Source organism: Stomoxys calcitrans, chromosome 2, assembly GCF_963082655.1.
Source record: "Stomoxys calcitrans chromosome 2, idStoCalc2.1, whole genome shotgun sequence".
Classification (NCBI taxonomy): Eukaryota; Metazoa; Arthropoda; class Insecta; order Diptera; family Muscidae; genus Stomoxys; species Stomoxys calcitrans.
This window is the reverse complement of record NC_081553.1, coordinates 183,489,010-183,516,870: the sequence shown is the minus strand read 5'-3', so window position 1 is coordinate 183,516,870 and position 27,861 is coordinate 183,489,010. Positions and strand designations below refer to the sequence as shown.

General features: G+C 41.8%; 1 protein-coding gene across 3 annotated transcripts; it reads right to left on the bottom strand.

Annotated features, from left to right (window-relative positions):
* Positions 1–6,098: 6,098 nt before the first annotated feature.
* Positions 6,099–20,995, bottom strand: LOC106085848 (pre-mRNA 3' end processing protein WDR33). 3 transcript variants are annotated; one of them, XM_013250289.2, is made up of 8 exons: positions 20,654–20,995; positions 20,274–20,579; positions 19,943–20,212; positions 19,710–19,861; positions 18,223–18,320; positions 7,918–8,044; positions 7,619–7,852; positions 6,099–7,553 (listed from the first exon to the last, which is right to left on the bottom strand). In XM_013250289.2, the coding sequence occupies exons 2-8, from the start codon at positions 20,553–20,555 to the stop codon at positions 6,326–6,328; spliced, it is 2,391 nt and encodes a 796-aa protein (XP_013105743.2). In that variant the 5' UTR covers positions 20,556–20,579; positions 20,654–20,995; the 3' UTR covers positions 6,099–6,325. The 3 variants fall into 3 exon arrangements, with proteins under 3 accessions (XP_013105743.2, XP_059218573.1, XP_059218574.1); XM_059362590.1 differs by having other exon boundaries at positions 20,274–20,555; XM_059362591.1 differs by having other exon boundaries at positions 20,274–20,555; positions 20,891–20,975.
* Between the last annotated feature and the right edge of the window lie 6,866 nt (positions 20,996–27,861).

Below are 27,861 nucleotides of genomic sequence, written 5' to 3'. Positions count from 1 at the left end.
TTAAAAAATCCGCAATTATTTTTTGGGCAACCCAATAGTTGTGAGGTGGACCCCAAAGGTGGGTGGCCGCTTTAGCTCTGCTGTTACGGAACTAGTTCACGAGGCATTGAGGAAGCCGTCCTGATGGGCGAATGGTATAAATACCAGAAAGACTGAGCAGGTACTATTCACCAGAAGGCCTAAGTTTGGTGTTTTAAAGGGACATGTCCTCGATGAAGGAGAGCTGCCTTTTTCTCCGGGAGGCCAATTACAAGGGCGTGTGTCTTGGCAAGAAACTAAACTGAAACTAGGTCGAATCTTATATACCCTCCACCATGGATCGCATTTGTCGAGTTCTAAGCGCGATATCTCTTTTTAGGCAAACAAAGAACATTGAATAAAAACTGTTATGCTACTGGAGTTATATCAAGTTATAGTCCGATTCGGACCATAAATGAATGCTAAACATTGTAGAAGTCATTGTGTAATATTTCAGTTCATTCGGATAAGAATTGCGCCCTGTAGGGGCTCAAGAAGTAAAAAAATCGGGAGATAGGTTTATATGGGAGCTGTATCGAGCTATTGATCGATTCAGACCATATAAGACATGTATGGTGAAGGTCATGAGAGAGAAGGCGTTGTACAAAATTTCTGCCACATCGGATGACAATTGCGCCCTCAAGAAGTCAAGATCCCAGATCGGCAGCTACAACAGGTTATGTACCGATTAGTGTCATACTTCGCACAGTTATTGGAAGTCAAAACAAAATACCTCAGGCAAAATTTCAGCCAAATCGGATGAGAATTGGGCCCTCTAAAGGCTCAAGAAGTCAAGATCCAAGATCGGTTTATATGACAGCTATACCAGATTATGAACCGATTTGAATCATACTTAACACAGTTGTTGTTGATACCAAAACACTACGTGCAAAATTTCAGTCAAATCGGATGAGAACTGCTCGCTCTATTGGCTCAAGAAGTCAAGACCCAGGATCGGTTTATACATGGCAGCTATATCAGTACCAAGGGGGTACTCCCTTGTTAGCTAATTGAACGTCATTTTTTCAAAGAGGGAATTAGGAAGCCTTCTATGGTGATAGATTATATGTTGTTTTCTCTATAAGGTAGCTTTAATCTGGAGGTATCCCGCCGTTCCCCGAACTTTTTGTATAATCGCATGGGTTCAGATTGGAAGGCGCATCGAGTCATATAGGCATCAATACGGGTGTAGTGTTTTTTATGCTGAGTTCTGCACGGCTTTGGCGGCCCTAGATACGATTTCGATGCAGTAGCGGCTACGCATAAAAATGTGGGGCGTGGTATAAGCCTGTAGGTAGCTGTGCGTTGCACAGAATGGTCTAACACTTACAACATGCCGCGGCGTCGCTAATCTTAGAGGCAAAATGAGGAGTCGCTAAATGCCATTCCCGATATAATATACCTGGAATGTGGGATGTCTATTACGGCGAACGCGTAGACTTGGCGAGCGCTGGCACTGCGGTTTGCAGGGCCGCGAATGCTCTGTTTCCAAGGATCTCGGGGACGAGGACGTCGAATGTCCTGGGGTTGAAGAAGCGCGACCTTGGGCTGTTGGTGGGAGCCTTTACCGGCCACTGTGTCAGGTCGCTGACATTACGATGGGCTCTAGAAGAGGCATATCAATGTAGGTGTAAGGTTCTGGGTAGCCATACGCTCCGCAGAATGATCGAACACTTACAACATATCACGGCGTGGCTATCGAGGGAGACGCTAAATGCCATACTCGATCTAATGCACCTTGAATGGTGAATGTCTATTATGGCGTGCAGTGTTGAGTTGCAGGGTCGCGAAGGCCTCGTTTCCGCGGATCTCGGGGACGAGGACTTCGTTTGTCCTGGGACTGAAGATGTCTGGTCGTTGACATCGCGATGGGCTCGAGACGAGAAGGACCCCGTGCAGGGTCTGTGGGGATGAGGAGGAATTGGAGACGGGGCATATGGATGTGGCGCTTGGTATAAGGTGCTAAATGCCATACTCGATCTAATGCATCTGGAATGGTGGAGATCTATTACGGCGAACGCGCAGTCTTGGCGTGGTCTGACACTGCGGGTTGCAGGTTGGCGAAGGCCCTGTTTCCGGGGATCCGGGGAAGAGGACGTTGATTGTCCTGGGGCTGAAGAAGCGCGACTTTTAGCTGTTGGTAGGAGTCTTGAACGGTCACTGCGAAGTCTGGTCGTTAACATTGCGATGAGCTCGAGACGCAGAGGACCTCTGCAGGGTCTGTGGGGATCAGGAAGAGTATGAGACGATTGAACACCTCTTTTCTTCTCTAAGCTCTCCACAGACATTTGACCCTGTTCTCATTCTAGACTTCTATAAGGGCCTGTGGAGGCTTGTGAGGTGAAAATGCAGTCGATGAGATTTCGCACATTCTGTTCCTGTGTCAAAGTAATCTTTCGTTTTGCTCTCATTTCATCTCTTTCTAGGACGAATACAATGGATCAAGGGCCTCAGAGGAAGCGGCTGGCAACTACGGTTGCTAGACGCGTCTTCTTTAAGCAAACCTAACCTTACTTATATATTCCTTCCTTGTTGACGGATACAAGAAATTAGGGTGCCAGGCTGTCCTATCTTATTAATGGATTGGATGTCGTTCTTCCTAAGAGGGTATTTTGGGCTGAAGGTATCCCTACTTTCAGGCAGAGGTCTGTGTCATTATGATAGTGGAAACATGTGTGTTATCCCTAAATTAACTACGGGCTCATGAAACGAGAGAGCGAAATCCTGGAAGGGTTAGTCAACGGAGAGTTGTTGTTGTAGCTAAATTTGCATTTGAAGATAGCGATTCTCGTCAAGCTCCCGGACCGGAAATGTGTATATTCAGAATCATGGGCACTCAGTATTTAAGTAAGAGCTGCTGCTGTCCAGCCTTTCACTGAGACTCTCCACTCGATACCGCTGATTGTCCACGACTGCAATTACACTTACTCCGCATTCCAGTATCCGCAACCTGTGGACGCACCCGGTGGCTCCCAGCTAAGCTTCTCGTGATAACGATGAACACCAAAGATCGGAGCTCAAACCCTCGAGTCTTATAGGGTTAGTCAACGGAGAGTTGTTGTTGTAGCTAAATTTGCATTTGAAGATAGCGATTCTCGTCAAGCTCCCGGACCGGAAATGTGTATATTCAGAATCATGGGCACTCAGTATTTAAGTAAGAGCTGCTGCTGTCCAGCCTTTCACTGAGACTCTCCACTCGATACCGCTGATTGTCCACGACTGCAATTACACTTACTCCGCATTCCAGTATCCGCAACCTGTGGACGCACCCGGTGGCTCCCAGCTAAGCTTCTCGTGATAACGATGAACACCAAAGATCGGAGCTCAAAGCCTCGAGTCTTATAGGCTTCTGAACGGATGGAGCTTATTTTATGCAAAAGTCTTCGCAGTTCTAAAAAGCCTAGAGCCGATTTCGATAAACGTGAAGAGGAACCTTGGAGAGGCTATCAGATTTTAAAGGTTTAGGTTTGCTGGTAAGCCAAGGCCGTGTGGTAGTTCAGTAGTAGTTCACGAAACAGGACGTTACTTATAGTGGGGCTGAGAAAGCACGATTTCGTGGGGCATAAGGCCTTAGAAGCCACGGTGGACACAAGGGGAGGCAAACAAAAATCGTCGAGCACCTTTTGTTCTACTACCCTGCTATTCCATGTGCCTGTGGAATCGCAGCAGCACTTTCTTTCTGTATAGGATATCACTATGGGGCAATACTGGCCTCCGAGTGAACTCACCATTCCACTTAAACCTGGCACTTCTATATACACAGCTGTGTCTAGATTAAAGGGTAACCGGGGCAGAAACCTTCATTGATTTTCTAGGAATTTGGGAGTCTTATAGGCTTCTGGACGAGTGTCGTCCCTTTTACGCGATACTAGCTGTTCCATGTGCCTATAGACTCGCAGGACCACTTCATTTCTCGATGGAGTATCACAATGGGGCAAAACTGGTGTCCCAGTGAACTCCCTTTAGGATGGGCTACCCATTTAACCTAAATCGGGTCTGGATTATTCATCGAGTTCTTCGGAATTGGTTGCTAGTTGGTTGGTTGTCATTGTAGCAGTGTGTTGTACACTGAGGGTGCAGACAATCCGGTACGTACAACCATGGGATTGCCTGGGAATTACGGAGTCTTATAGGCTTCTAAACGGGTATTGCCTCGTTTAGGTGCTACGACTATTACAGTATAAGTGGACAGTCAGAAGTGGAGGCTCTATAAGCCGAATCTTATGATAACCCGACTCTGGTTAGTTGATGCAAAGAGTACCGTGGAGAAGGTTTTGATAGGTTCCGGCCATAAAGCCATGGCGGAATGACTGTGACGCGCCGGCCAGGTGACTGAAGAGCTGACCAGGAATGGAACGTCTATGAGTGCTAATTAGGTTGCTTAATCTGTAAAACCTCCCCTGTGAGAGCTCCTTGGTAGAATATAAGCTTCCCGCGATGACTGGGCAAATAGAGCGTGTATTGATGCTATGAGTTGCAGGATGGCCAAAGGGCCTGGACCGACTATTTCAAGGATTATGTTGTAACTTTTGAGCTTGAGTAGCACGACTTCAGACTGCCGATAAGAGTCCTGACTGGTTATTGCAATGTCAGGGCGATGTCGCGGTAAACTCAGCTTCTTGGTAGAATATATGCTTCCCGCGATGACTGGGCAAATAGAGCGTGTATTGATGCTATGAGTTGCAGGGTGGCCAAAGGGCCTGGACCGAGTACTTCAAGGATTAGGATGTAACTTTTGAACACGACTTCACACTGCCTATAAGAGACCTGACTGGTCATTGTAATGTCAGGGCGATGTCGCAATGAACTCCGGGAAATATGGACCTTTGAGGGTTTGTGGTTATGAAATTTCAGGTAAAAGCACTGGATTATGAATGAGCACCCCTTTTATTGTCTGAATTTTCTCCAGACACGTAGCCCTCTCGTCACTTCATTTTACTGCAAGAGGCCTGTAATGGCTAAATGGATAAAACTGTCACAACTCCTACCCTTCTCTTTTTATTTTACTGACGGCCACGGTAGTGTGATGAAACTATATCGGAAATCTCTTTACCACTTCAAAGGCGAAGACAATGAATATTCTCAGAGTGTTGCAAAATTGCTAGACGTGTGCCCTCTAACCTAAAAGATTTTTAGCTGTAATATTAATGTAAGCCTTGCAAGTTCTAGTTGGTGTAGAATATATGCCCTCATTCAGCTTGCCTTCCTTAAAATTTATTTCAAAACACTTTTAAAATCCTAAAACCAGAAGCCTTACATTAACCGAAGGAAGACAAAGGCGCTGATTGGTATTTGATAAGAGGTCACTCAGCACTATTGCAGGGATTCCGGCACTGAATAACTATGAGCAGCAAACAGGTAAGAATTTTGAGCTCTGATCCATTTGGTATACATCGTTATCATGAGAAGATTAGCTGAAGCTGGCGGACGCGTCCATAGGTTGAAGATAGTGCATTGCTCCATGAATATACTGAGTATCTGCAACTGGAGTGGAGAATCTCAATGAGATGCCGGCCAGCACCGACTTTTGCTTAAATACTGAGTATCATATACTCAATATGACCAGGCGAGTTATTGGTGCCTTTAAATAGCCATAATATTCTCGCGGCGATCGGTTCTATGGGTCGTAGCTTGACGAAGATTGCTACCTTCACATGCAAATAGGTGGATACTAAAATAACATTACAGGGTTTATATTCCCGGCACGGGATAGCTCTGAGCACCACACAGGTTGGAACTTTGAGGTCCTATCTGTGTGATGTTCATTGCTGTCACGAGAAGCTTAGCTGCGGGCTACCGGGCGCGTCCACAAATTGCGGATAGTGGAATGCTCCATACGGAGTAGTAACAACGGCAGTCGCGGACAATCAGCGGTATCGAGCGGAGTCTCAGTGAGAGGACGGGCGGCACCGGCTCTTGCACAAATACTGAGTGCCTATGATGCTCGATATGACAAGGCGATTTATTGACCGCTTTAAATAACCAATGGCCACACTGTTTCCGTGGCGATTGGTCCTTTGGACCGGAACAAATTTGCTCACAATAGGAGCATAACGAGGATCGCCACCTCCACATGAAAATTTGGCTACAACAGCATTACAGGGTTTATTGGAACAAGATTTCAGATTTTCTTCCTTAAACATTTTCAAACATCATTCAGTTAGTATTCACAGTGTCATATTAGTAGCAGTGGAAGTTAACATTTTGTTTTCCTTTTTTGTTTTCTTGGTATAGGGAAAATAACTCATCTAACACTATTGTGGGGGAGGGGCCGAACGCGTAGAGATCACAATCGGGGGAATAATATCTAAAATCGACGATTATTACGACCTCGGTTACGACTTCCACCGCCACCGCCACCACCACCACCACCGCTATCATTGTTGTTACCGCCACGGTTGCGGCGGTTACGTCTATTCGAATTACTGCTATTGCTGGTGTTTTGGTTGTTGCTACTGTTGGAGTTGGAGTTTTTATGCGAATTGGAGTTCTGTTGATTGGAAAAGCCATCATTACTTTTGTCATTGTTGTTGTTAAAGCCATTGTGGTTATTCCAAGATGAGTTATTACTACCGCCCCAGGGCCCTTGACTTGAAGACTGAAAGTTGTTGTTGTTGTTATTGTTATTATTATTGTTGTGTTGTGGCGAGCTTGAACCATCTGCTGATGGGGGCTGAGCTTTCATGTTGAGCAAACAAGGCAGGAAGGGTTTCTTTAGACTCAGCAATTCCTTAACAAACACAGCCAAAGGATTGTGTTGCCGCGGCTCGAAACGACTTTTCTTTGAGGGTGGCGAACTCTCTCGCCCCTCCAAGGTAGGTGACATAGAACTCGATCTGTCTCGTGCCGGCACCACATCTCGCAATTCCTCTAATTTACCAGCATCTATGTAATTGTTTAAATAGTCAGGTCCTTGCCTCACGGCCAGCATAAGTCTTGAATCGGGATGGACGCGTATGAAACGTCCATAAACTAAAATGCCCACAATAGCCTGGGGATCCATGGTGGTCAGCACGCCACTGGCCAACATGGCTTCTATGCAATTTTCACTAACTTGTTGAGGCGTTAGGCCACTGTTGTCCTGGCGCCTATCACGTACACTATAGTTGTCATCATCCATGTCATCGGGTCTGCGGGGACCAGCCCATTGTACTTGAAAGTTTCTGGGTATGGGTTTGCTATAAGGAACCTTCTTCTCCTGATCACGTGAGGAATTCTTAGAGGGGTCCAAATCAAGACCGGGAATGAAGCCCTTATCGGCTGTCAGACTTTCGGTAAATTCGACTTTGTCTTCGGGACCCATGCCGGGTATAATCGCATCATCATATTCACCATCATCGAGAGCAGCCAAGCTGGCGGGCAAAGTATTCAAATTGTATTTGTCTCTCATCAGATCACCAGGGCGATTTCTGGTCCAGAACTTTATGGTATGATCATTGGAACCGGAGCACAAGATATGACCCAAAGGATGCCAGGCCAAGGTCCAGACAATGCTGTCATGGGCAGTTTCCACGCAGCCAATTTCTTTGTCGGTTCTATACAAAATAAAAACAACACAAAATTTAAATGAATGCCTCCATTTGTATACGCTTATACTTACCCCACATTCCAAAACAATATGGAACCATCTGAACCCCCAGAACTGAATAGACCTTCATGAATCGGATGCCAAGACACAGAACTTGCTTCCTTTTTATGACCTCGAAAAACTTGAGCTTCTTCCTTGAGGTTTCTTATATCGAATAGTTTAAGTAAATGATCTCTGGATGCTGTTATCAGCCAATTGCCATTATCATTCCATTTCAAGTCCATCACAGTCGATTTATGTGCATGCCTGCAATAAAAAGTTTACGATTAACAAAATAATTTCAGAGTTTTTTTTAGTAATGTCAAACTTACAGTGTGGCCAAAGCCGAACCACTTTTTGGATCCCATAATTTAATGGGCTGCTGATTATCCTTGCTGCCTGAAACTATTAGACCTTTTTGTGGATGCCAGTGGACACATTTTACATCAGCACCATGACCTGTAAAGGCAAAGAGTTAGTGAAACTTCTACGTTTAAGAATCCAAATTAATCCTTATATTGTTAATGTAAACTAAAATTTTCTGTGTGCACCCAAAACTCTATTGCTCCATCCTGCCGGGTGAGACATTGGTACAAGAGATGCACCATCGATTCTTTTCTACTCCTTTATCTCCAAAAAACACCACCAAAACCACCAGTGTCCACAGGTTGCGGATAGTGGGGTGCATAGGATACGGAGTAGCTGCAACTGCAGTGGCGGACAATCAGCGGTATCGAGTGGAGAGTCTCAGTGAGAGGCCGCGGGGCACCTGCTCTTGGTTAAATACTGAGTGCCTGTGAAGCTCGATATGGCAAGGCGAGTGCCTGGCGCCTTTAAATAACCAATGACCATCACGTTTCTGCAGCGTTCGGCCCTATCGACCGGAATGAGCTTACTCATCTTAAGGAGTTTAACAAGGATCGCTACCTCTACATGCAATGTGGCTACAACAATCAGAATTATAACGGCCAGTCGGCACCTTAGTCCACAGAGGTCAAGCGCCGTCAGTCCTAGCCAAAGGGACGTCCTACTACACAAAAAACTGTGCCTCAGGGCCCACTACATTTCATATCAGCAGAACCGGCTCGGAATCATGAGTATCACCACACAGGCTGGAACTATGAGGTCCGATTTGTGTGATGTTCATTGCTGTCACGATAAGCTTAGCTGCGAGCCACCGGCCGCGTTTACAGATTGCGGATAGTGGAATGCTCCATACGGAGTAGCTGCAACGGTAGTCGCGGACAATCAGCGGAGAGTCCCAGTGAGAGGACGGGCGGTACCGGCTCTTGCACAAATACTGAGTGCCTATGATACTCGATATGACAAGGCGATTTATTGGCGCCTTTTAATAACCAATGGCCACACTGTTTCCTTGGCGATTGGTCCTTTGGACCAGAACGAGTGGAAAGTCTCAGTGAGAGGCCGCGATCGGTCCTATCGGCCGGAATGAGCTTACTCATCTTTAGGAGTTTAACGAGGATCGCTACCTCTACATGCAATGTGGCTACAACAACCAGAATTATAACGGCCAGTCGGCACCTTAGGTCAAGCGCCTGCAGTCCTAGCCAAGGTAGGTCCTACTACCCAAAAAACTGTGACTCACGGTCCACTACATTACATATCAGCAGCCCCAGCTCGGAAAAACTATGAGTATCACACAGGCGTCCGGAGTCTCTCAGCTGAGAACTATGACTCTGCAGAAAGCTAACGGGCCCCATCCACAGGATGCGGATTGTGAAATGCTCAGTAGCTGCACTCGCGAACACTCAGCGGTTTTGAGTGGAGAGTCTCAGTGAGAAGCGGGTCGGCTCCGAATCTTACTTAAGTACAGATTACCTGTGATACTGGATAGGACAAGGCGAGTTATTGGAGCCTTTATATAATCAATGGTCATCATATTCCTGCAGCGATCATTGCTACGGGCCGGAACCTTGCTCATCTATAGCAGCAAACCAGAAAACATTCATATAGTTATCAATAATACTCATGTCCCGTAGCTAGGTCGCACTTTTCGTTTCGAACAGGGCTGGAGAGCATCTAAACTCCGAGTATTAGATCTAAATGTATAACAATTTGCTTCTCTAAAGGTTTATGATCAGACCAGATACAACAACCAATCCCATGGCAGCCGGTTGTACGAACCGGATTGACCCGATGGAGTCCCTCATCGGCAAGGGCTGCTGCCGCAGTGTACAATACACTGCTACAACAACATCAGACCAGATGATTGTATTCATAGACCTGTAAAAACTTTGATGGCGAAAGTTTTTGCTCATAGATACAATCTCTTGTTAAAGGAGACAAATGAAAATCTGCCCATGAACATTCCATTAAGGAACAGGGGCAAACTTCTCACATATCAATGATTGCTGTCCGATTCAAGTTTAAGCAAAATGATAAGGGACAGGGCCAAGTCCGTTTAAAGATAAGGGCCAAGTCCGAATGACGTGCCGCAATGCACCACCTCTTTGAGGAGAAGTTTTTACATGGCATAGTACCTCACAAAAGCCCAAGCATTAGGAAGGCATAACCACCGCTGAACATTTTCGTCTGATGTTCTTGCCGAAATTCGAACCCATGCGTTCAGCGTCATAGGCGGACATGGTGACTTCTGCGCTTAATTCTAGGATACGCGGAATCATAAACCGAATTTGCATAAACATTTCCAAAAAGAGGTGAAAATCGCCCGCCCTTTGTTACCTCACCATGCAAACTTTCAAAAAGCCGATGGGTGTGTCTTCTATTTTACTCCATTTGAAATTTTTAGACAAACCGAATTGTTTCCTCTTGCGCTTCAAGAAAATAAATCGGAAGCTCGTTTTATACGGGAGCCTTAATTACCAATGCGGCGGTTATGGTTTTGATTCCCCGCGGAAACTTTGTTCTGCCGCTACTTTGGTATTACACACTGAACCATTTGGGACACAAATCAAAAGACTTTAAGAGTAGAGTATTTTTCCGATATTTATTTTTAGATCTAAGTAAATGGGGCGGGGGGGCCTATTCGCAAAATAGCTCCAAACAGACATGTAGGTCTGTTTAGGCAAAAGGGCATTCAACTGTAAGGTCATTCGGAGTAGAGTACAAATTTTATGATAATATTCGAACGATAATACAGGCTGATCAGGGGGGAGACATTTTGGTATTGGAAAGGACACTGGGCCAGCTAGTAATTATGAAAGGAACATTCCCTACAGCCATTGTTGAGCCCTGAAAATGTTTGGCACGAACGAGTTATGGACGATTACTTTCGTGTCTTCTACATCTAGAGCATATTTTGTGCGATATTAGATATTGGGGAGCCAATGGAAATGTGAAGTAAATACAATTATTGTCCCGGCACGGATAAGCTGTGAGCACCACACAGGCTAGAACATTGAGGTCCGATCCGGGTGGTGTTCATTGCTGCCACGAGAAACTTAGCTGTGAGCTACCGGGCGCGTCCACACGTTACGGATAGTGGAATGTTCCATACGGAGTAGCTTTAACGGCAGTCTCGGACAATCAGCGTTTGTTGTTGTTGTTGTTCTTCTGTCTGCTTGATTCTGTTGAGTGTCAAGACCCAGGATCTCTGCGACTAAGATGGGGTGCGTCCACAGGGATCTGGGTCTGAGTTGAGTGGGTCTGGCCGGGGGGACTACCGACAATGTAAACAGGTGACGTGTATCGTGCGGTATCGAGTCTCAGGGAGAGGCCGGGCGGCACCAGCTCGTACACAAATACTGAGTGCCTATGATGCTCGAAATGACAAGGCGAGTTATTGGCGCCTTTAAATAACCAATGACTATCATTTTCCGTGGCAATCGGTCCTTTGGACCGGATCGAGCTTGCTCGCCTACGGGAGCTTGACGAGGATAGCCACCTCCACATGAAAATGTTGTTACAACAACAACAAACTAACGCAAGGGAAAATTCATAATTCGCAATTCTTTTTGTAAAGGCCTTACAAATGTTGCCAGCATTATTGGAGGTATGTTATGTTGGGAAACAGTGGCAGATACTGCAACAGTTACCGCCCAAAGCCTCTTCTAGTAATAGAACCAATGATGCCCGCTCTAGTAATCCTAGGTTACTACCAACGCTCTCTTTCATCGGGGTGAAGAGACTAGCTTAGGTAAGATTGTAGTGGTTGTCTGAAATTAGCCTCACTTGGAAAAATTTTGTCCATAATGATGAAACAGTTGCGACAGACCAAAACCTTTGGTGGATATTGAATCCACCAACCCCCGTACGAGTAAACGGAGTTCGGTATCAACTTAACTACTGGGACGCTCGAGAGGACTATTCGAATGCAAGCGTTTAGTGTCCTAGGCGGCTTTTAGTTTGAAGTCTGTAAACTTGATCTCCTTCTCTGTCTCTAACTCACGAAAACTCATTGATAATTACAAGTAATCCAAAGGCTATCGTTGGCTTTCTTCCGGCAAGTGGTTTTAACAAGGAGATTATTTTAGTCTACTCTTTCTAGGAGGGATTACCGATAATGTTAGCTGTGAACACCACACAAGCTGGAACATTGAGGTCCGATCTGTTTGGTGTTCGTTGCTGTTACGAGAAGCTTTGCTGCGAGCTACCGAGCTCCTATTCATTGTAGGACGGATTACCGGCAATGTTAGACTGCAGCATCCATACTCTGCCAATAATATCAGGATCATTGTGATCTAAAAATCCTCATCAGACAGAGCCTGTTTGTTTCATCATTTATCCTATCCGCACTTATTTTGCTAAATATAAAACTTCCATATCCGCTATCTCGATCAAATAATGTTTCAGCTAACCATGTTGTAAGACGAAAATGCTACAATCCCATGGCAGCCGGTTGTACGTACCGGATTGACCCGATGGAGTTATCCATCGGCAAGGGCTGCCGCCTCAGTGTACAACACACTGCTACAACAACAACAGCAACAACGAAAATGCTAGGAATTCTATTTTTTATTGCTATACAAAAATAGCAAATTTTGCCCATTAACATTCCATTAAAGCACAGTGGCAAACTTGACACATATCAATGAGTGCAGTCCGTTTCAAGTTTAAGCTCAATGATAAGGGGCCTTCTTTTTATAGCCAAGTCCGAACGGCGTGCCGCAGTGCGACATCTTTTTAAAGAGAAGTTTTACATGGGACAGTGCCTCACAAATCTTGCCAGCATTAGGAGAGGAAAACCACCGCTGAAAAACTTTCTGCTGGTCTCGCCAGGATTCGAACCTAGGCGTTCATCGTCATAGGCGGACATGCTAACCTCTGCGCTATGGTGACCCCCTTTATGGCTATACAACACCAGATATTTTTGTTCAATTTGGTTGGAGGAGGATATACCACCATAGGATGTGGGGCATACTAATTTCTTCATTCTGTTTGTAACACCTCGAAATATGCGTCTAAGACCCCATAACGTATATATGTTCTTGATCGTCATGACTATGTCCGTCCGTCCGCCTTTCTGTCGAAAGCACGCTAACTTCCGAAGAAGTAAAGCTGGGCGATTGAAATTTAGCACATGTACTTCTTATAAATGTAGGTCGTTTGGGATTGTAAATGGGCCATATCGGTCCATGTTTTGATATAGACAGGGCCGGACTTGGGGTTAACACTCCCATATAAACGGATCTTGGATCTTGACTTCTTGAGCCACTAGAGGACGCAATTTTTATCTAATTTGGCTGAAATTTTGCATGACGTGTTTCATTACGACTTCCAAAAACTGTACTAAGTATAGTTTAAATCGGTACATGATGTTGTTGTTGTTGTTGTAGCAGTGCATTGTACACTGAGGCGGCAGCCCTTGCTGATGAAGTACTCCATCGGGTCAATCCGGTACGTACAACCGGCTGCCATGGGATTGATCGGTACATAACTGTAATATAAATCGGTCTGGGGTCTTGAGCCTCTAGGGGGCGCAATTCCTATCCGATTTGTCTGAAATTTTGCATGAAATGTTCTGGTATGACTCCCAACAACTGTGTCAAAATAAATCTATAACCTGATATAGCCGCCATATAAACCGATCTCCCACCTACACCTCTAGAGCCTCTAGAGGGCGCAATTCCTATCCAATTTAGTTGAAATTTTGCATGACGTATTTTGTTATGACTTCCAACCACTGTGCCAAGTATGGTTCAAATCGGTTCATAACCTGATATAGCTGCCATATAAGCCGATCTTGGGTCTTGATTTCTGAAGCTTCTAGAGGGCGCAATTCTTATACGATTTGGCCGAAATTTTGCATGAAGTGTTTTAATTTCACTTCCAACAACTGTGTCAAGTATGGTCTAAATCACTCAATATCCTAATATAGCCGCCATATAAACCCATCTCCTGATTAGACTTCTTGGGCTTTTAGAGTGCGCAATTCTTATCCAATATGGTTGAGGTTTTGCATATGTCGTTTTGGTATGGCTTCCACAATTGTTCCAAGTATGTTCTAAATCGGTATATAACCTGATATAGCTGTCATATAAACCGATTGACTTTTTGAGCCTCTAGAGGGCGCCATTATTACTCGATTTGACTGTAATTTTGGAGGTGGTGTTTTTCCATGACGGGTGTTTTTCTATTTGAAAAAGTCAGTCAAAGAACTTGTCAAATGCGATCCATAATGGAGGGTATATGAGATTAGGTCCGGCCGAACTTAGCACGCTTTTACTTGTTTTTGATCAATTTGGCTGAAATTTGGTATGTCAAGTACACTTCACTAATATTCCTTCCAAATAAAGCCCCATTCAAATTGATTTCCCAGTTTACACTACTTTAGATATTAAAAGACGTAATCTTTGATCAATTTACCTGACATTTTGTGCCTTAAGCACACTTATGATCCATAACCAAAATCAAAAAAGACCCACTTAGATTCATAGGTAGGTACTGCGCCAATACTAGTCAATCACCCAGTTTTGATTTTGCGAAGCCCAATTTTCGTCCAATTAAGCTGAAATTTGGTTTGCGGATTACTCCAATATTGTACGACACAGATAGGTTTATAGGTATGTCAAAGGTTTTTGGGAATACATTTTCTGAGCCCTGTTTTGGTGTATGGACAAAAAAAAAATTGGAAAAACATCAAACATTCTCCCAGCAATCAGTTCTTCGCACTGTGCCCCCATCGATCAGGTCCACTGCTATCACCGCGCGTGCATCGGTTCTATGCTTATTCAGTACCAGACCTAATTATCGCCCTCGCCTGATAAGAGCAGACTTCGTGTCAATAAGGCGATATTTAATATTAACCATTATAATGAATGTACTCTCTCATCAAGATGTTCTTTTTCTGTAATGAATATCTCTCGGTACGTCGCAAGTATGTTGCTACAATTACAAGGAAAAACATGCACCGTACTCCAATGAGTCGAACTTGGTTATCATTATATTCATTTCGTAGACCAATGTGCGACCTTTGAACCCTCCACACATAAAGGTTTCTGGTGATGACCTCCTTAACCAAGAGGTCGAAATGTGTCATGTTGTGTTTGAGTGGTGGTATCCACTGAATTTCATTTTCCATGCATAGAAACTCGTCTCGGAATATGAATAAACTTAATACCTGGATGTTGAAGATGCAAATGGTAGGCGTCTGTTCCTTCTGTGAATAAGGCACATCAACCCTGTAGACTTAGCTCGTCATAATTTAAAAAAAAAATGTTAACCCCGGCGCGGGATAGTTTTGAGCACCACACTGGCCAACTCTGGTGTTGGCCATTGGTTGGCCTTTAAGCTGTTCCCAGGTTAGAGGCGAGAGTGGGATCTTGGAGCAAGCGGCTCACCACAACGAGGAATACATATGCAATCCCACAAAACGCATGCGGTTGGGGCGCTGGGCCAGTAACCCGCCCCCGGAAACAAAGTAAAAACGGAATAAAATCCAAATTCTTCAACATCAGCCTTATTTGTGCCCATGCCCCGACGGACGACAAGGACTAGCAGACCAAGGATATTTTCTACGAGCGCCTAGAGAGAGAAAATGATCACTTCCCCGCCCTCGATATTAAAATCGTAAATGCGAAGATAGGGAAGAAGAACACATTTTAAAAGACTTTATTTAAGACCGAAACGTGGTCTCGAAAGTGGGTATCAATTTCGTACTCTACTCCCGAATTCCTTTTAATTGAATTCCATATTGTCATGGTCGGTATATATGTATGTCCGCTTTAGGGGTGTTTTTTGGGGGGTGGGGGTGTGGTTATCCCTCTAGACACTTAACGCTGAAAAAAATATCAGCATCAGGCTCTACTCTCAAATGTCATTTTTTAAACCCCATATTGCCAATGGTTTAAGCGGAGTTTATGGAATGAGGCGTCCACCCAACACTTATAAAGTTCGTTTTCTAATCTCAAATACCTTTCATTTGCACATTGCCATGGTCGGTAAATTTGTACTCTATGGGGGAGCGGCGGTGCCTCAAATACTTGGTCCCACATTTTCGATTAGTATTTTTCATGGCCAGCAAATAATTTCTGGTTGTGGGGTGTTTTGAGGAAAGGGTAGACCGAAGAATATTGCCATGGTCAGTGAATAATTTCTGTTTGTGGGGTGTTTTGGGGAAAGAGTAGAACCCCCTGCCACTTTGGTCCCAAAAGAGGGTATCAATTTCGTGCTCTACACCCCAATACCTTTTATTTGAGCCTCATATTGCCATGGTGGGTAAATATGTCCGATTTAGGGGTGTTTTGGGGGTTGGGGTGGTCCCTCAAACTCTTGGTCCCACTATTGGATATCAGATACGTATACGTATTCTACTCTTAAATACCTTTGATTTGAGTCCCATATTGTGGTAAATGCAAATTTTGCTCATTCCACTAAGGAACAGGGGCAAACTACTCACTGATATGTGAGAAGTGCAGTCCGATTCAAGTTTAAACTCAAGGAAATTTTTAAAGACCATATTTTTTTTGGTTTTTGGACACTAAGATTTTCCAATCAAATGTTTTTTAAAAACAAAATTTTAAAGTGTTTTCTAAACACAAAATTTGAAGGACATTTTTAAAGACCATATTTTTTTCCAAAATTTTTCTAATGGGAACAGTGAATAAGATTTTTTCTGAAGACAAAATTCGATGAAATTCTCTCGAAAGACAAAATTTTTATGGGATTTTTCTAGAGCCTAAATTCCAATAAAAAAATTTTCTAAAGACAAAATTTCGATCACATTCTCACTAAAGCATAAAATGTCGATCAAATTTTCTCTAAAAGACAATGAAATTTTTTCTAAAGACAAAATTTCAATGAGTTTTTCTTAGGGCGCCCCGGCAGCCGAGTTTGTTGCGTGCTTGGCTTACCAGTGCAGGGGTCGTGGGTACGATTCCTGCCAGAAGTCTTAATCTGTCGCTACTGTTTTATCACAATAGACCTAAAATTGTCTAAGTGAGTCCGTAAAGGACTACCACTCTTACCTAACCTAATCTAGATCTAAAGTTTCAATGACAAAATTTAAAGACAAACATTTTTTGACATTTTTGCTAAAAACAAAATTTCAATGAAACCTTTCGAAAGACAAAATTTCAAATAAATTTTTACTAAAGACTTAATTTTAATGAATGTCTTTTTTTTATAATATATTTTTTTTCGGTTGAAACAATTTTTTCTATTTTGTCCGGAGTTGGAGTCGAGGTAAGTTTTCCGACTTCAGGGAAAATTGCTCGACTCCGACTCCGCAGCCCTGGGTTTATATTTATTGACTTATGTGGGTGGTATTTGATTTAAGTCTTGGAATACACAAGAGTGCTTCACGTACTTATTTTCAGGCAATTTGGATTAAAAATTGAGGCAAATAATGACTCTACAAATCAAAATGGGGGATAACTTTATATGGGGTTTAAATTTATTTATGTATCAGCGGCATACGGTGTGGATGTTGGGCTGTAAAAGTGTACTTTGCGTATTCAATTTCAATCACATCTTGCGTAAAATTAATATTGTAGGGGTTTAAGATGTCATATCGGTTTATAAGAGGGCTATATCTATATATGGGAGGTATTTTGTGTGCTTTTGGAAGTTATAAACATGGCTAACATATTAAAGATTCTAGAGTTTCTAATTGAAGGATCACTTTGTATTAACGCTACATCTAAATCTGAACCGATTGGTCCATTTGCAAATCCATGGACCGGAATGATTTCATGCAAATGTGGCTACTACAAAAACATAAAAAGTATTTGCTCTAAATTTTTCCTGTTTCTTTTCAGAATTTCAAACGGATATCATTATTCCATCGATCACAGTTGTAATTTTCACAGACGGACGACGGACATGGCAAGACATACTTAGAATATGAAGATCAAGTATTAATATATACTCATACTTTGTAAGGTCGTCTATCAATATTTGAAAGTATTACAACCAATTCTTGTATTTTAAAGATTTTGCCCGGAAAGAAACTTTTCAAAAATCTGCCTATCACTGCGAAGCGCTCAATTTTCTATGGGCCAAACATTCTTGCATTCTGAGGTGTCTCATCATTTACCAAACAGAAGAAAAATTAACAAATTTTCCTGGATCTTTCGATTTGGAAGCACTGTATACCAGGTGTTCTATTTGAAAACTTTAAAAACTAATAAAGAAAAGCTACAACTATTAACTTTAGAAAGTACCAAATATTAACTTTATACCCAAAATAAAAATAAAACACTGAAATTTGTACTTACCTCGCAGAACTTTTTCTTCTTGGCATCGGAGAAAATCGAAAATACGCAATGTACCATCATCGCTACAGCTGACAAATTTATTATCCGACGGACTGAAACTGTTGGATTTTTGCGGGGAACCGGAAACAGGATAGCCACACATGTTCGCGTTGTATCGTTCGTTCGTTCGATTTTCAAAAGTTGAGTTGGATTTATTTGTCATATTTTTTTTGGTTTTAATGAAAAACAGAATAATTGGAAAACAATTTTTTTTATTGCAGTTGTGCAGTAGAGTGAGAGTCGTAGGAGAGCCCAAAACGATGATATGGTACGTTTTTTTTACAAAGTTTTCGGTATAACATGAACGTGGAGAAAGGAAATAAAATGTTTATTAAGAAAAAATTGTTAAGAAAAATAATTAGGAGTTTGTTGTTTGGATACTTTTTTGCTTAACGAGTTTTACGAGAGAGAGAGAGATAGTTTTAATAAAAATGCCAAAGCCTTGCCTTCTTTTTCAACAATTAAAAACTTTATTTATACATGGAAACAAAAAACCCTAAACATTTGGAAAAAAATATAGCTTTGTTAATTTTTATTCAAGAATACTCTTTATTGTTTTTGTTTTACAAATCAAAAATTAAAATAGATTTTTATGTTAGAATAGAAAAAAAAACGGAAGAAAGAAAACAAATTTAAAAACAATTGAAAATAAGCGGCCTCCAGCTTTTGCAGAGCGAAGTTGTTTTGGTTTTTGTGAAGTGAGTTGGGAAAAAAAGAGTTTTGGTCTCTTAACGCCGCCACGGGATGAAATGATGTCGTAGTATCAAGTTATGGCTACACAACAGATAGGAGGAGAGAGAGAGAGTCTAGGGATTTCCGAGGCAAACCAACCGTATTCAATTTAAACAAAATCAAAAACGTTTAGTTTTGGTTATTTTTTCCAAAGAAAATATTCGATTTTATTGAACAAAATTTGTATGCTTCATTTGTTTTCGTTATAAAAAAAATTTAAATTTGTTTTTTGTCTGGTTTACGAAAAAACATAGAAACTAAAAAAACAGTCTTTGGCTTTTTATTTCTTTTCAATGCATTGCAAACATAATGAAAAAAAAATTGGATATCACAGAGTGGTTGTTGGTTGTATCATCATTCATTCATTCCTCTATGCTGAGACTACAGACTAAGAGAGTATACTCAAAAATACTGTTGGTGCTGAGGTTGGTGCTTGAAGCATTCGGCGCTTGCGTTTAAACTTTATTTTTATTAGGAACACAAACGCTTAGCAGGCCAAGCATCAGCACCAGTTCTAGGAGAAAGTTTTTTTTTTGTTTGTTTACGTTCAGGTTTATATATAGCTACCATAATAACTAGCCTATATGAGGAAAGCCCTACTCAATTTTATTTTATTTGTTCGATATCTGTCTAGTAGTTGTTGTTGTAAATATTTTTTTAAACATTTAAGAGAATGCAAATAAATGAGAATAGTAAAAATATATGATAAGCTATACCTTATTCCCCTAATCGCTTCCTTGTGGGCTTGGAACATTTTCACATTGTTCATATTCGATTGCCAGTACTTGACATAGCCTGCATGATCGCCGGTCACCATCCAACTGTCATTGTGGGACCATACCATTGTGCGCACCGAGGTATCATGGGCCTACAAAGTGTGGGAGCAGCAAAAAACAAAACCAGAGTTACATAAATTTCAATTTAAACGCAAATTTTCCATACTACTCACTTGCAAGATGGTTTCAAAGTTAAAGGTAAGACCATTCCATAATGTGAATTCCCCAGAACTGGCTCCGGTAACCAAACGCCTACCTTCCGGCGTCCAGGCCAAGGTGAAGATAGGACAACGCATTTTATTTGTGGCAGTTTTAACAAATCTTGTGGTAACAGCATTCGAGGGGTTATCTAGATAACTGGAAGGAGGCAAAAGTTCTGGCACATATATGCTTTCTGGTTGCAAAGCAAAGCGGTCTCTATAGTCTCTTTGCCATAGGCGGGCCTATAAACCACAAACCAAAATAAATCTCTGAAAGTTATTAACAATTTCTTTAAATACTTACATCCAATTTCTTTACTATGGCTGCATTATAATCTACAGTCTTTCGCATAACACTTTTTCTCAGACGTTTGCCATCAAAGTCATCCTGTGTCATTTGATGGGGTCTCTGAAAGCCTCCCGAGCCAAATGTTTTGAAATAAGGTTTATTGGGATTGCCATGGTGGCCATGGTGATAGTGTGGTCTGTAGTGGCCATGTGAGCCAGGCATAGGCGGCGGCACACTTATGTTGGTGGCTAAGTGTGAGGGAGCCGTCAGTTGAGGCGGGGGTTGAGAGACATCCATCTTTTTATGTAAAAAAAACAAAAACTACAAAAAAACATGAAATATTGGAAATTTTATATTCCATAATAATAAATAACAATTCTCTGGTCAATATTTACCTTAATAATGTACAAAAATGTTGGTTTTCAGGTCTTTTTCTTCTGTGCAATAATGACGCGTGCTTTCTGGCTTTGTGGAAAATTTTCTTTACATTGACCTTAAAGTTTTCACTTCTGTTTCCTTATACCAAAGTGCTAATCTCCACTTTGCACAATTATCAAACCATTAAGGGATGTAAGGGACACATTTTTAACTGCCCAAATACCACTTTACTTGTCCGAAATTTGCAAAAATACCTATTTTTCCCTCCTTTATGTTGGAAAATGCGTCTGTTGGTGCAAAAAAAAAACCTCTTATGATGCTCACCGACGAAGAAAGGTACAGACCTCGTAAGGCAAATGACAGTTGGAGCAGTTTTTATGTTTGCCGTAGATGTCGCTTTAACGAATGAAAGAGAAAATAAGAGATTTTAACATGGTTGCAAACATTCGTAGCAAAAGTGGTAATGGGGTGCTGACACTTTGGGGTAAGATTGAATATGAATTCTGTGGTAGTATGATTTTTTATTTTATTTAAGAATTTTTTTGAGAAAGACTGGATTCACTGAATAAGCTTAAGCCATGCGATCAGCCGACATACAATTTTTGGAATTTTTGGAAGTACTTGGCACTGACGATGTCAACTTGTTCTCTATTTACATAAATTTTTTGTTAACGTTTTCATCTATTTGATGCAAGGCGGATTTAAAAAGGTGGTCTTATGCGAACAGCTGCTAACAGCCTGCCAGGCAGGACGGTATTAAGATGATAGATTTTTTTTTGCATTCTCTTTGTTGTTATTTTCTTTCTCACATATTCTCTGCTCATGTACGCAAACATATACACACACGCACACAAATTTCTTTGTGTGTGTTGGCACAACGTCGACCAGCTTGATGACAACATGGCGGAATGCACCATATGATTTGTGGTTGTTGTACAAATGAGACCACCTTTAATTGTTTCGCCATGTATTTGATGAAATTTTCAATCGCCAGATTTGACATCCTTAATGATGTTCATGCGACCTATCCACATTATGTTTGCCCAAGTGACCTAACCTTCTATACAGAATTCACTAATAGAAGGTTAGGTTGCTTGCGAAAACATAAAGTGGTTAGGCCCCATGAACATCATTGAGGATGACAAATATACGGATTGAAAATGTCTGATCGCTTGGCTTAACCCAGGATTCACTGAATAAGGTTAAGCCAAGCGATCAGCCGATATACTTTTTTTTTAATATTTGGCAGTACTTGGCATTGAGGATGTCAACTTGTTCTCTTTTTACATTCATTCTTTGTTTACGTTTTCTCCTATATGATGACATTTTCAATCGTCAGATTTGACATCCTTAATGATGTTTATGGGGCCTATCCACTTTGTGTTTTTGCATGTGACCTAACCTTCTATTAGTGAATCCTAGGCTTAACCTTATTCAGTGAATCATGCCTTCTATAAGTGTATCCTGATTTGTATAGAAGCAATTTCACTGCCCAGACCGAATAAAACCAAATGTAATAAGTCAGTTGAAAGTCATGAGGGAAATAATTGTACAACATTTAAGCCCAATCGGATGAAAATTGCGCCCTCTATAGTAGCAATGTAACTTTTAGGACATAGTGTCTGATCGCAAATTTTTGTTCAATTATGCAAAAAAAAATAACTTTGCTGATAGTATTGACAGGTGGGTCGGATTCAGCAGAGACTGACATCCTTCGCCATGCTTTGAAGAAGCCATTGCACTGCAACTCAAGAGCCTTGAGCGCCCCCTGACTGTCTATGTAGTCAGATCTGGCGGCCACTACCGCATCGACATCGTTTTGAGTGTCTTTGGGATCGAAAAGGCCTCCGTCTGAAAGACGCTACGCCCTACTAGATACATGTATGATTCTTCGATTTCAAGCCAACACGCCACATCCCCAGAAAAGTGCACAATGTTCAAGGAGCATCAGGTTACGCCTCTCTCAGTCTAAGGGCAACCTTGACTGTCAAATGTAGGGTAAAGGCGCAGGATCGCGTATGAAATTTAGTGCTCACCTTTTGGAAATCATTACTGATAATTTATGCAGAACTTCGTTGTCCTGGATAGATGTCATCACACAAATTTCATTGCACTGTAATATAAAACACAACCTTTGTAAGCATCGAAGATTATATTCCACGTATAGATTTATTTGTACGCAATAATAAACTTTAACATCAAAAAATATATGGAAGATTGGTCAAATCACTGTAAAAATAGTACAAATTGACATCCTCAAAGGCATGTATTGTCAAAACTGTAACCAAATTGTATTCGGCCGATTGCTTGATTGATTTGGCATCCCTGCACGATAATTTTCTATGCCCAAAAAATACAACCTTGATCGGTATATGCCAAATGTCAGTTCCATCGTTTATGTTGCAAACATGCACTTAGTTTATCGCTTTCTTATTTGTTGCATTGTGTATTGTTCAAATAAAGGCATCTTTTTAAAGTTTTGGAAACAATTTAGTAACCACACTGGCATTAAGAGATGGCAAAATCGAAACAAGTAAATAGAAAAGAAAATGCTCAGTTGGCCGCTACCTTTTGTTGAAATCGTACAATGGCTGGATAAATGAAAAAGAGAAAGAGAGTGCATATAACGGGATCGCGTTTATAGTGAGTGTGTATGGTGTCGTTTATGTTTATTGGAGGTAAGTTTTGTGCTAGAATTTTTATGAACCTTTTTGTTGCGTTAACTTTGATTTGTTTTAGTTTATAAAGATATTGTATTAATCCAAGTTTGTATATAATAAATAGAGGTAAATATGTAAAAATTTAAACAAACTTTAAAAAGTACAAAAACGCGTTATATTTCGTCTGACCAAGCCTTGAATACTTACCACTAGAGGTGTGCACGTGAGTCGTGACTAGTAGTGTCACGCGTGAGCCACGTGATTCGTTAGCGAGATCCAAATCTAATCAAGTGATCGTGAGGTGAGCGTGAATCACTATACCCAAAGCTAATTACGACTCACGAAAAGTCGTTAACATTTTTAATTGTTTCGCGAGAGAAATTTGACAGCAATCAAATGTTCTTGTTTCCATACACGTTTCTTTTATCTTCACTTATTGTCTTGTTGAAGCCGCTTCTGCAGGGAAGAAGAGCCTCAGTATAGGAAGTGATGCTAATACACATCACCAGATACGGGGAAGTTCGAATGTCAACGAAAGGGGTGAGCTGCTTATCGAATATACTAAAGTTGCAATCTGCCGATTTGCAATAAGGCGGATAAACCTTTTTTTTTACCAGGAACAGGCAGGAGTTACTAAGTTTTACCTTTGTATCGGAAGATATAAGCGCAAGAATATGCGACTGGGAAATGTTGAATGACCACAGCTTTTCTGAACATCCGTATATTAGTATCAGCCTTGGATAAAATACTGCAGAAGTGGTCCCTCGGCTAAACGGAAGAAAGGCGGATTGGTATAAATTTTGGCACAAATTCTGCACGTCTATCCCTTCTAGGCCAGAAAAGGAAGTGGCAATTGAGGAGGATACAGACATAATATTCAAGCGGATGACGAAGGCCCTGAATGACTCGCTTGTGTCAGCATGTCCTAGTAGCAAACCAAGGGGCAAACAGCGACCGCCATGGTGGATTCCAAAGCTGGTTGGTCTAAGGAAGGACTGCAGAAAGCTCTTCAACAGGGCGAAAGCCACAAGAGCACTATACGATAGGGACATCTATAAGGCTAAGCTAAGAAAATATAAGGGCGAACTGAGAAAGGCTCAGAACAAATCCTAGGTGGAATTCTGTAGCTTCGTGTAGGATACATCTGAGGCCTCTAGGCTAAGGAAGATTCTGTCCTCCAGACCTATTACGGTGGGGTATATTCCGAAGTCAGAAAATTTATGGACAATGTGTAGTGAGGAAACACTAGAACTACTCGTTGATACACATTTCCCGAGAAATTCTTTAACGGACAATGTGGCGCCAGAGGAGGTTATCACTGGTATGCATTTGTCGCAGGTTATTGGGGAAATTGAGTCTGAGCCCAAAATCCTTTGGGCGATAAGAAGATTCGTGTCCTTTAAGTCAACAGGCCCTGATGATGTATCACCGTTTGAATTACAAACTGTGTCTGATAGACTGGTTCCTTGGCTAGGGGACTAGTCTGCTTGTATCAGTATGTCATATATACCTTTGGGATGAAGGGACATAAAGGTAATTTTCATTCCGAAAGCAGGAAAGCCTTAAAAACACGAAGAGGTGAGATTTTTGTCCTATTAGTCTGTCATCATTTATGCTGAAGACTCATGAGAGGTTAATAGAAACATACCTTAGAGCAAAGATCCCTGGAGATTGCCATTATCGGCAGCAGCATACATATAGTAAAGGCAAATCCACTGAAACAGCCCTTCACGACCTAGTCGGCTACATAGAGGGTTCTCTCGCTGTCAAGGAATATACAATAGTAGTATTAATTGACATTGAAGGTGCTTTCAATAATGTAAAACCGACGTCAATCATGAAGGAATTGGAGTTTCTAGGCATCAGCCCTATAGTCGGAAAGTTTAGTAATAACTTACTAACTAAAAGATTCTTTACGGCAGGCTTGGGATCTGTGGATCTAAAAAGATGGGTCAGCAGGGGAACTCCTTAAGTAGGTGTACTGTCTCTTCTTCTTTAGAATATAGCCATTAATATTGTCTCTAGAAGAAAAAGGTGTAAACGCGTATGCTGTTGACGTGGAATTGCCGTTAGGTGAAAAAGGAAGGTCTACGTGCAACAGCTAAGTGGGCTACCGATAGTGGTCTAGCCGTAAATCCGTTAAAATCCAACATTTTGGGAAGGGCAAGAAAGAAAACTTTTGCCCTATACACCTGCAAGAGAGCCATTGGCAAAAATTGGTAGTTTAGACCGCGCGCCATGCACTGGGTATATCGCAGTTGTCAGATCTATAATCCTATATGGTGTTGTGGTCTGGTGAACGGCGCTTCAACAGTCCACCTACTGTTCAATAGTCAACCTGATCCAAAGTTTGGCTTGTTTGTGAATCACAGCCGCACTGAGGACGACACCATCTGATGCACTAAATTTAATGCCACATCTAATGTCTCTGGACACTGTGGCTAGACAAATTGCAGCGATCACTGCCGTGTGTCAAAGTGAGGATTCTCTTTGGCCATGTGGCGGATACGGAGATTGTGTTATCCTGATACAATGTCCGATGTTTTAGGAAGTGTGGATTATGCCTTACCTGAGTCGCTTTTTGATAAAAAGTACTGTACCACTATTCCTGATAGAAGCGACTGGAATTGCGATATCCCTGGTTACATAGACTTCTATAGGGATGGTTCCAAACCAGACGACCAGGGCGTGTACTCTAAAGATCTAGAACTGGTCATATCGAAAAGGTTACCCCACCACTGCAGTGTGTATCAAGCGGAGATCATTCGAATTAAGGAAGTGGTGGAATGGCTAAGATATAATGTCATAACGAACGCAAAAACCGCCTTCGACTGTTGCAGATCTCTCAAGTAGATGGCTGAACAGTTCAAAATGCACCTGTTCCGGGTGTCGGGCCACAGAGATGTTCCAGGGAATTGTAAAGCGGACGAGTTTGCGAGGAACTAGGAACTACCCTTCACATTATAGGGATACTGGAATCTATGGGTATGCCTCTGCGACTTGTAAGCTAAGCTTTCGGGACCAGGCCCCAAGGACAACGAATTACGGATGATCACAAAGAGGGGGCTGTGAGCATTCCAAAACTATGTGGGCTAATCTAGACTTGAAGAGGCCTACCGCTTTGCTGCCACTGTGAAGAACAGACATTGCAGTCATTGTGCCCGATATGACAGGTCACTGTCTGATCGGAAAACATACTGACAGACTGAAGGTTGCCAGTAACGACTTTTGCTGAAGCTGTGAGGACATCGAAGAAGAAGAGACTATAAAACACAGTCTGTGTGTGTGCCCAGCACTGGCAGTCAGAAGGAGTTTCACTTTAAGTTGTCATTTCTTTGAGAACCTGTCTGATTTAGCGGATGTGAACATTCGTAAGTTATTAGGCATTTTAAAGCGATCTGGATGGTTGAACGGTAGGAACTAGAAGGCATCTTCCTTCTTCTGTTCCTGTGGTATCACAATGGATTTAAACCAGACCTATTCACTCGACATTTGGCAGGAAAGATTTTCTTATAACTCTTAATATTACTGCTTAATTTCATAGAAGTCGGGTATTTTTCGTCGTTAATGCGAACCTGTTCACACGAGGCAGCAGCAAGGGCCGTTGCCGTTGTCTAGCCATCAATACATCTTCCAAAAGATATTTGCACTGTGTTGGCAATGAGTGCAAAATTCAGCTCTGACTCTACGACCAAATGTCACCGCCGATGTATCAGTTCCTGCACCCAATAAAGATCACAATTTTCAAAAGAAAAAATTGAGTTTCTTTACCAATTTCACAGGAACAAGAATTTTGGCAATATTCGATTTTGAAACAAGTAAAAAGACATTAAGGTCGGCCGGGCCGAACTTTGGATACCCACAACCTCGGGTATATATGTAAACCCCCTTTCGTCACAATCCGATGAGAATTGGATAACTTATGCACCCAAATTTGGCACGGACATTGAGTGGTCCTATAAATATGTCACTGTTGAATTTTGTATTTCAAATTTCAACAAAATCGGGTAAAAAATAAAGCTTTTATAAGCTTCAGACGCTTAACCGGCGTAGCGGTATATATGACAGTTATATCTAAATACAGTCCTATTTTTACCATATTTGGGTCGAATGGTGGGTGGCCTAAAACTACTCACTGTTTCAAATTTCAGTGACACGGAATAAAAAAAATGCTTTTATGGGCTTCAGATCTTTTATCGGTCTATATGGCAGCTATATCTAAATATAGTCCGATTTGAACCATATTTGGGTCAGATGTCGGGAGGCTTAAAACTACTCACTGCTTAAAATTTCAGCGAAATCGGATGAAAAATTAAGTTTTTATGGGCATTAGACCCTTTATCGTAAAATCGGTCTATATAGCAGCTAATCCAAATATGGTCCGATTTGACCAGTTCATGAACTTAACCAGCGTACGTCAAAAAGACGTATCTGTGCCAAATTTCAGCTCAATATCTCAATTTTTGAAGCCTATAGCGTGATTACAACAGACGGACGAACAGACACACGGACATCGTTAAATCGTCTTAGAATTTTACGACGATCCGAAATATATATACTTTGCA

What these genes read in the sequence shown, in the direction of transcription:
- LOC106085848 (XM_013250289.2), bottom strand. Translation starts at nt 20,555, where the DNA reads ATGGATGTCTCTCAACCCCCGCCTCAACTGACGGCTCCCTCACACTTA. An exon ending in CCATAGTAAAGAAATTGGAT is followed by an intron (nt 20,213 to 20,273) that starts GTAAGTATTTAA and finishes TGTGGTTTATAG; the next exon opens with GCCCGCCTATGGCAAAGAGA. An exon ending in AGAAGAAAAAGTTCTGCGAG is followed by an intron (nt 8,045 to 18,222) that starts GTAAGTACAAAT and finishes TTGCCTTTACAG; the next exon opens with GTCATGGTGCTGATGTAAAA.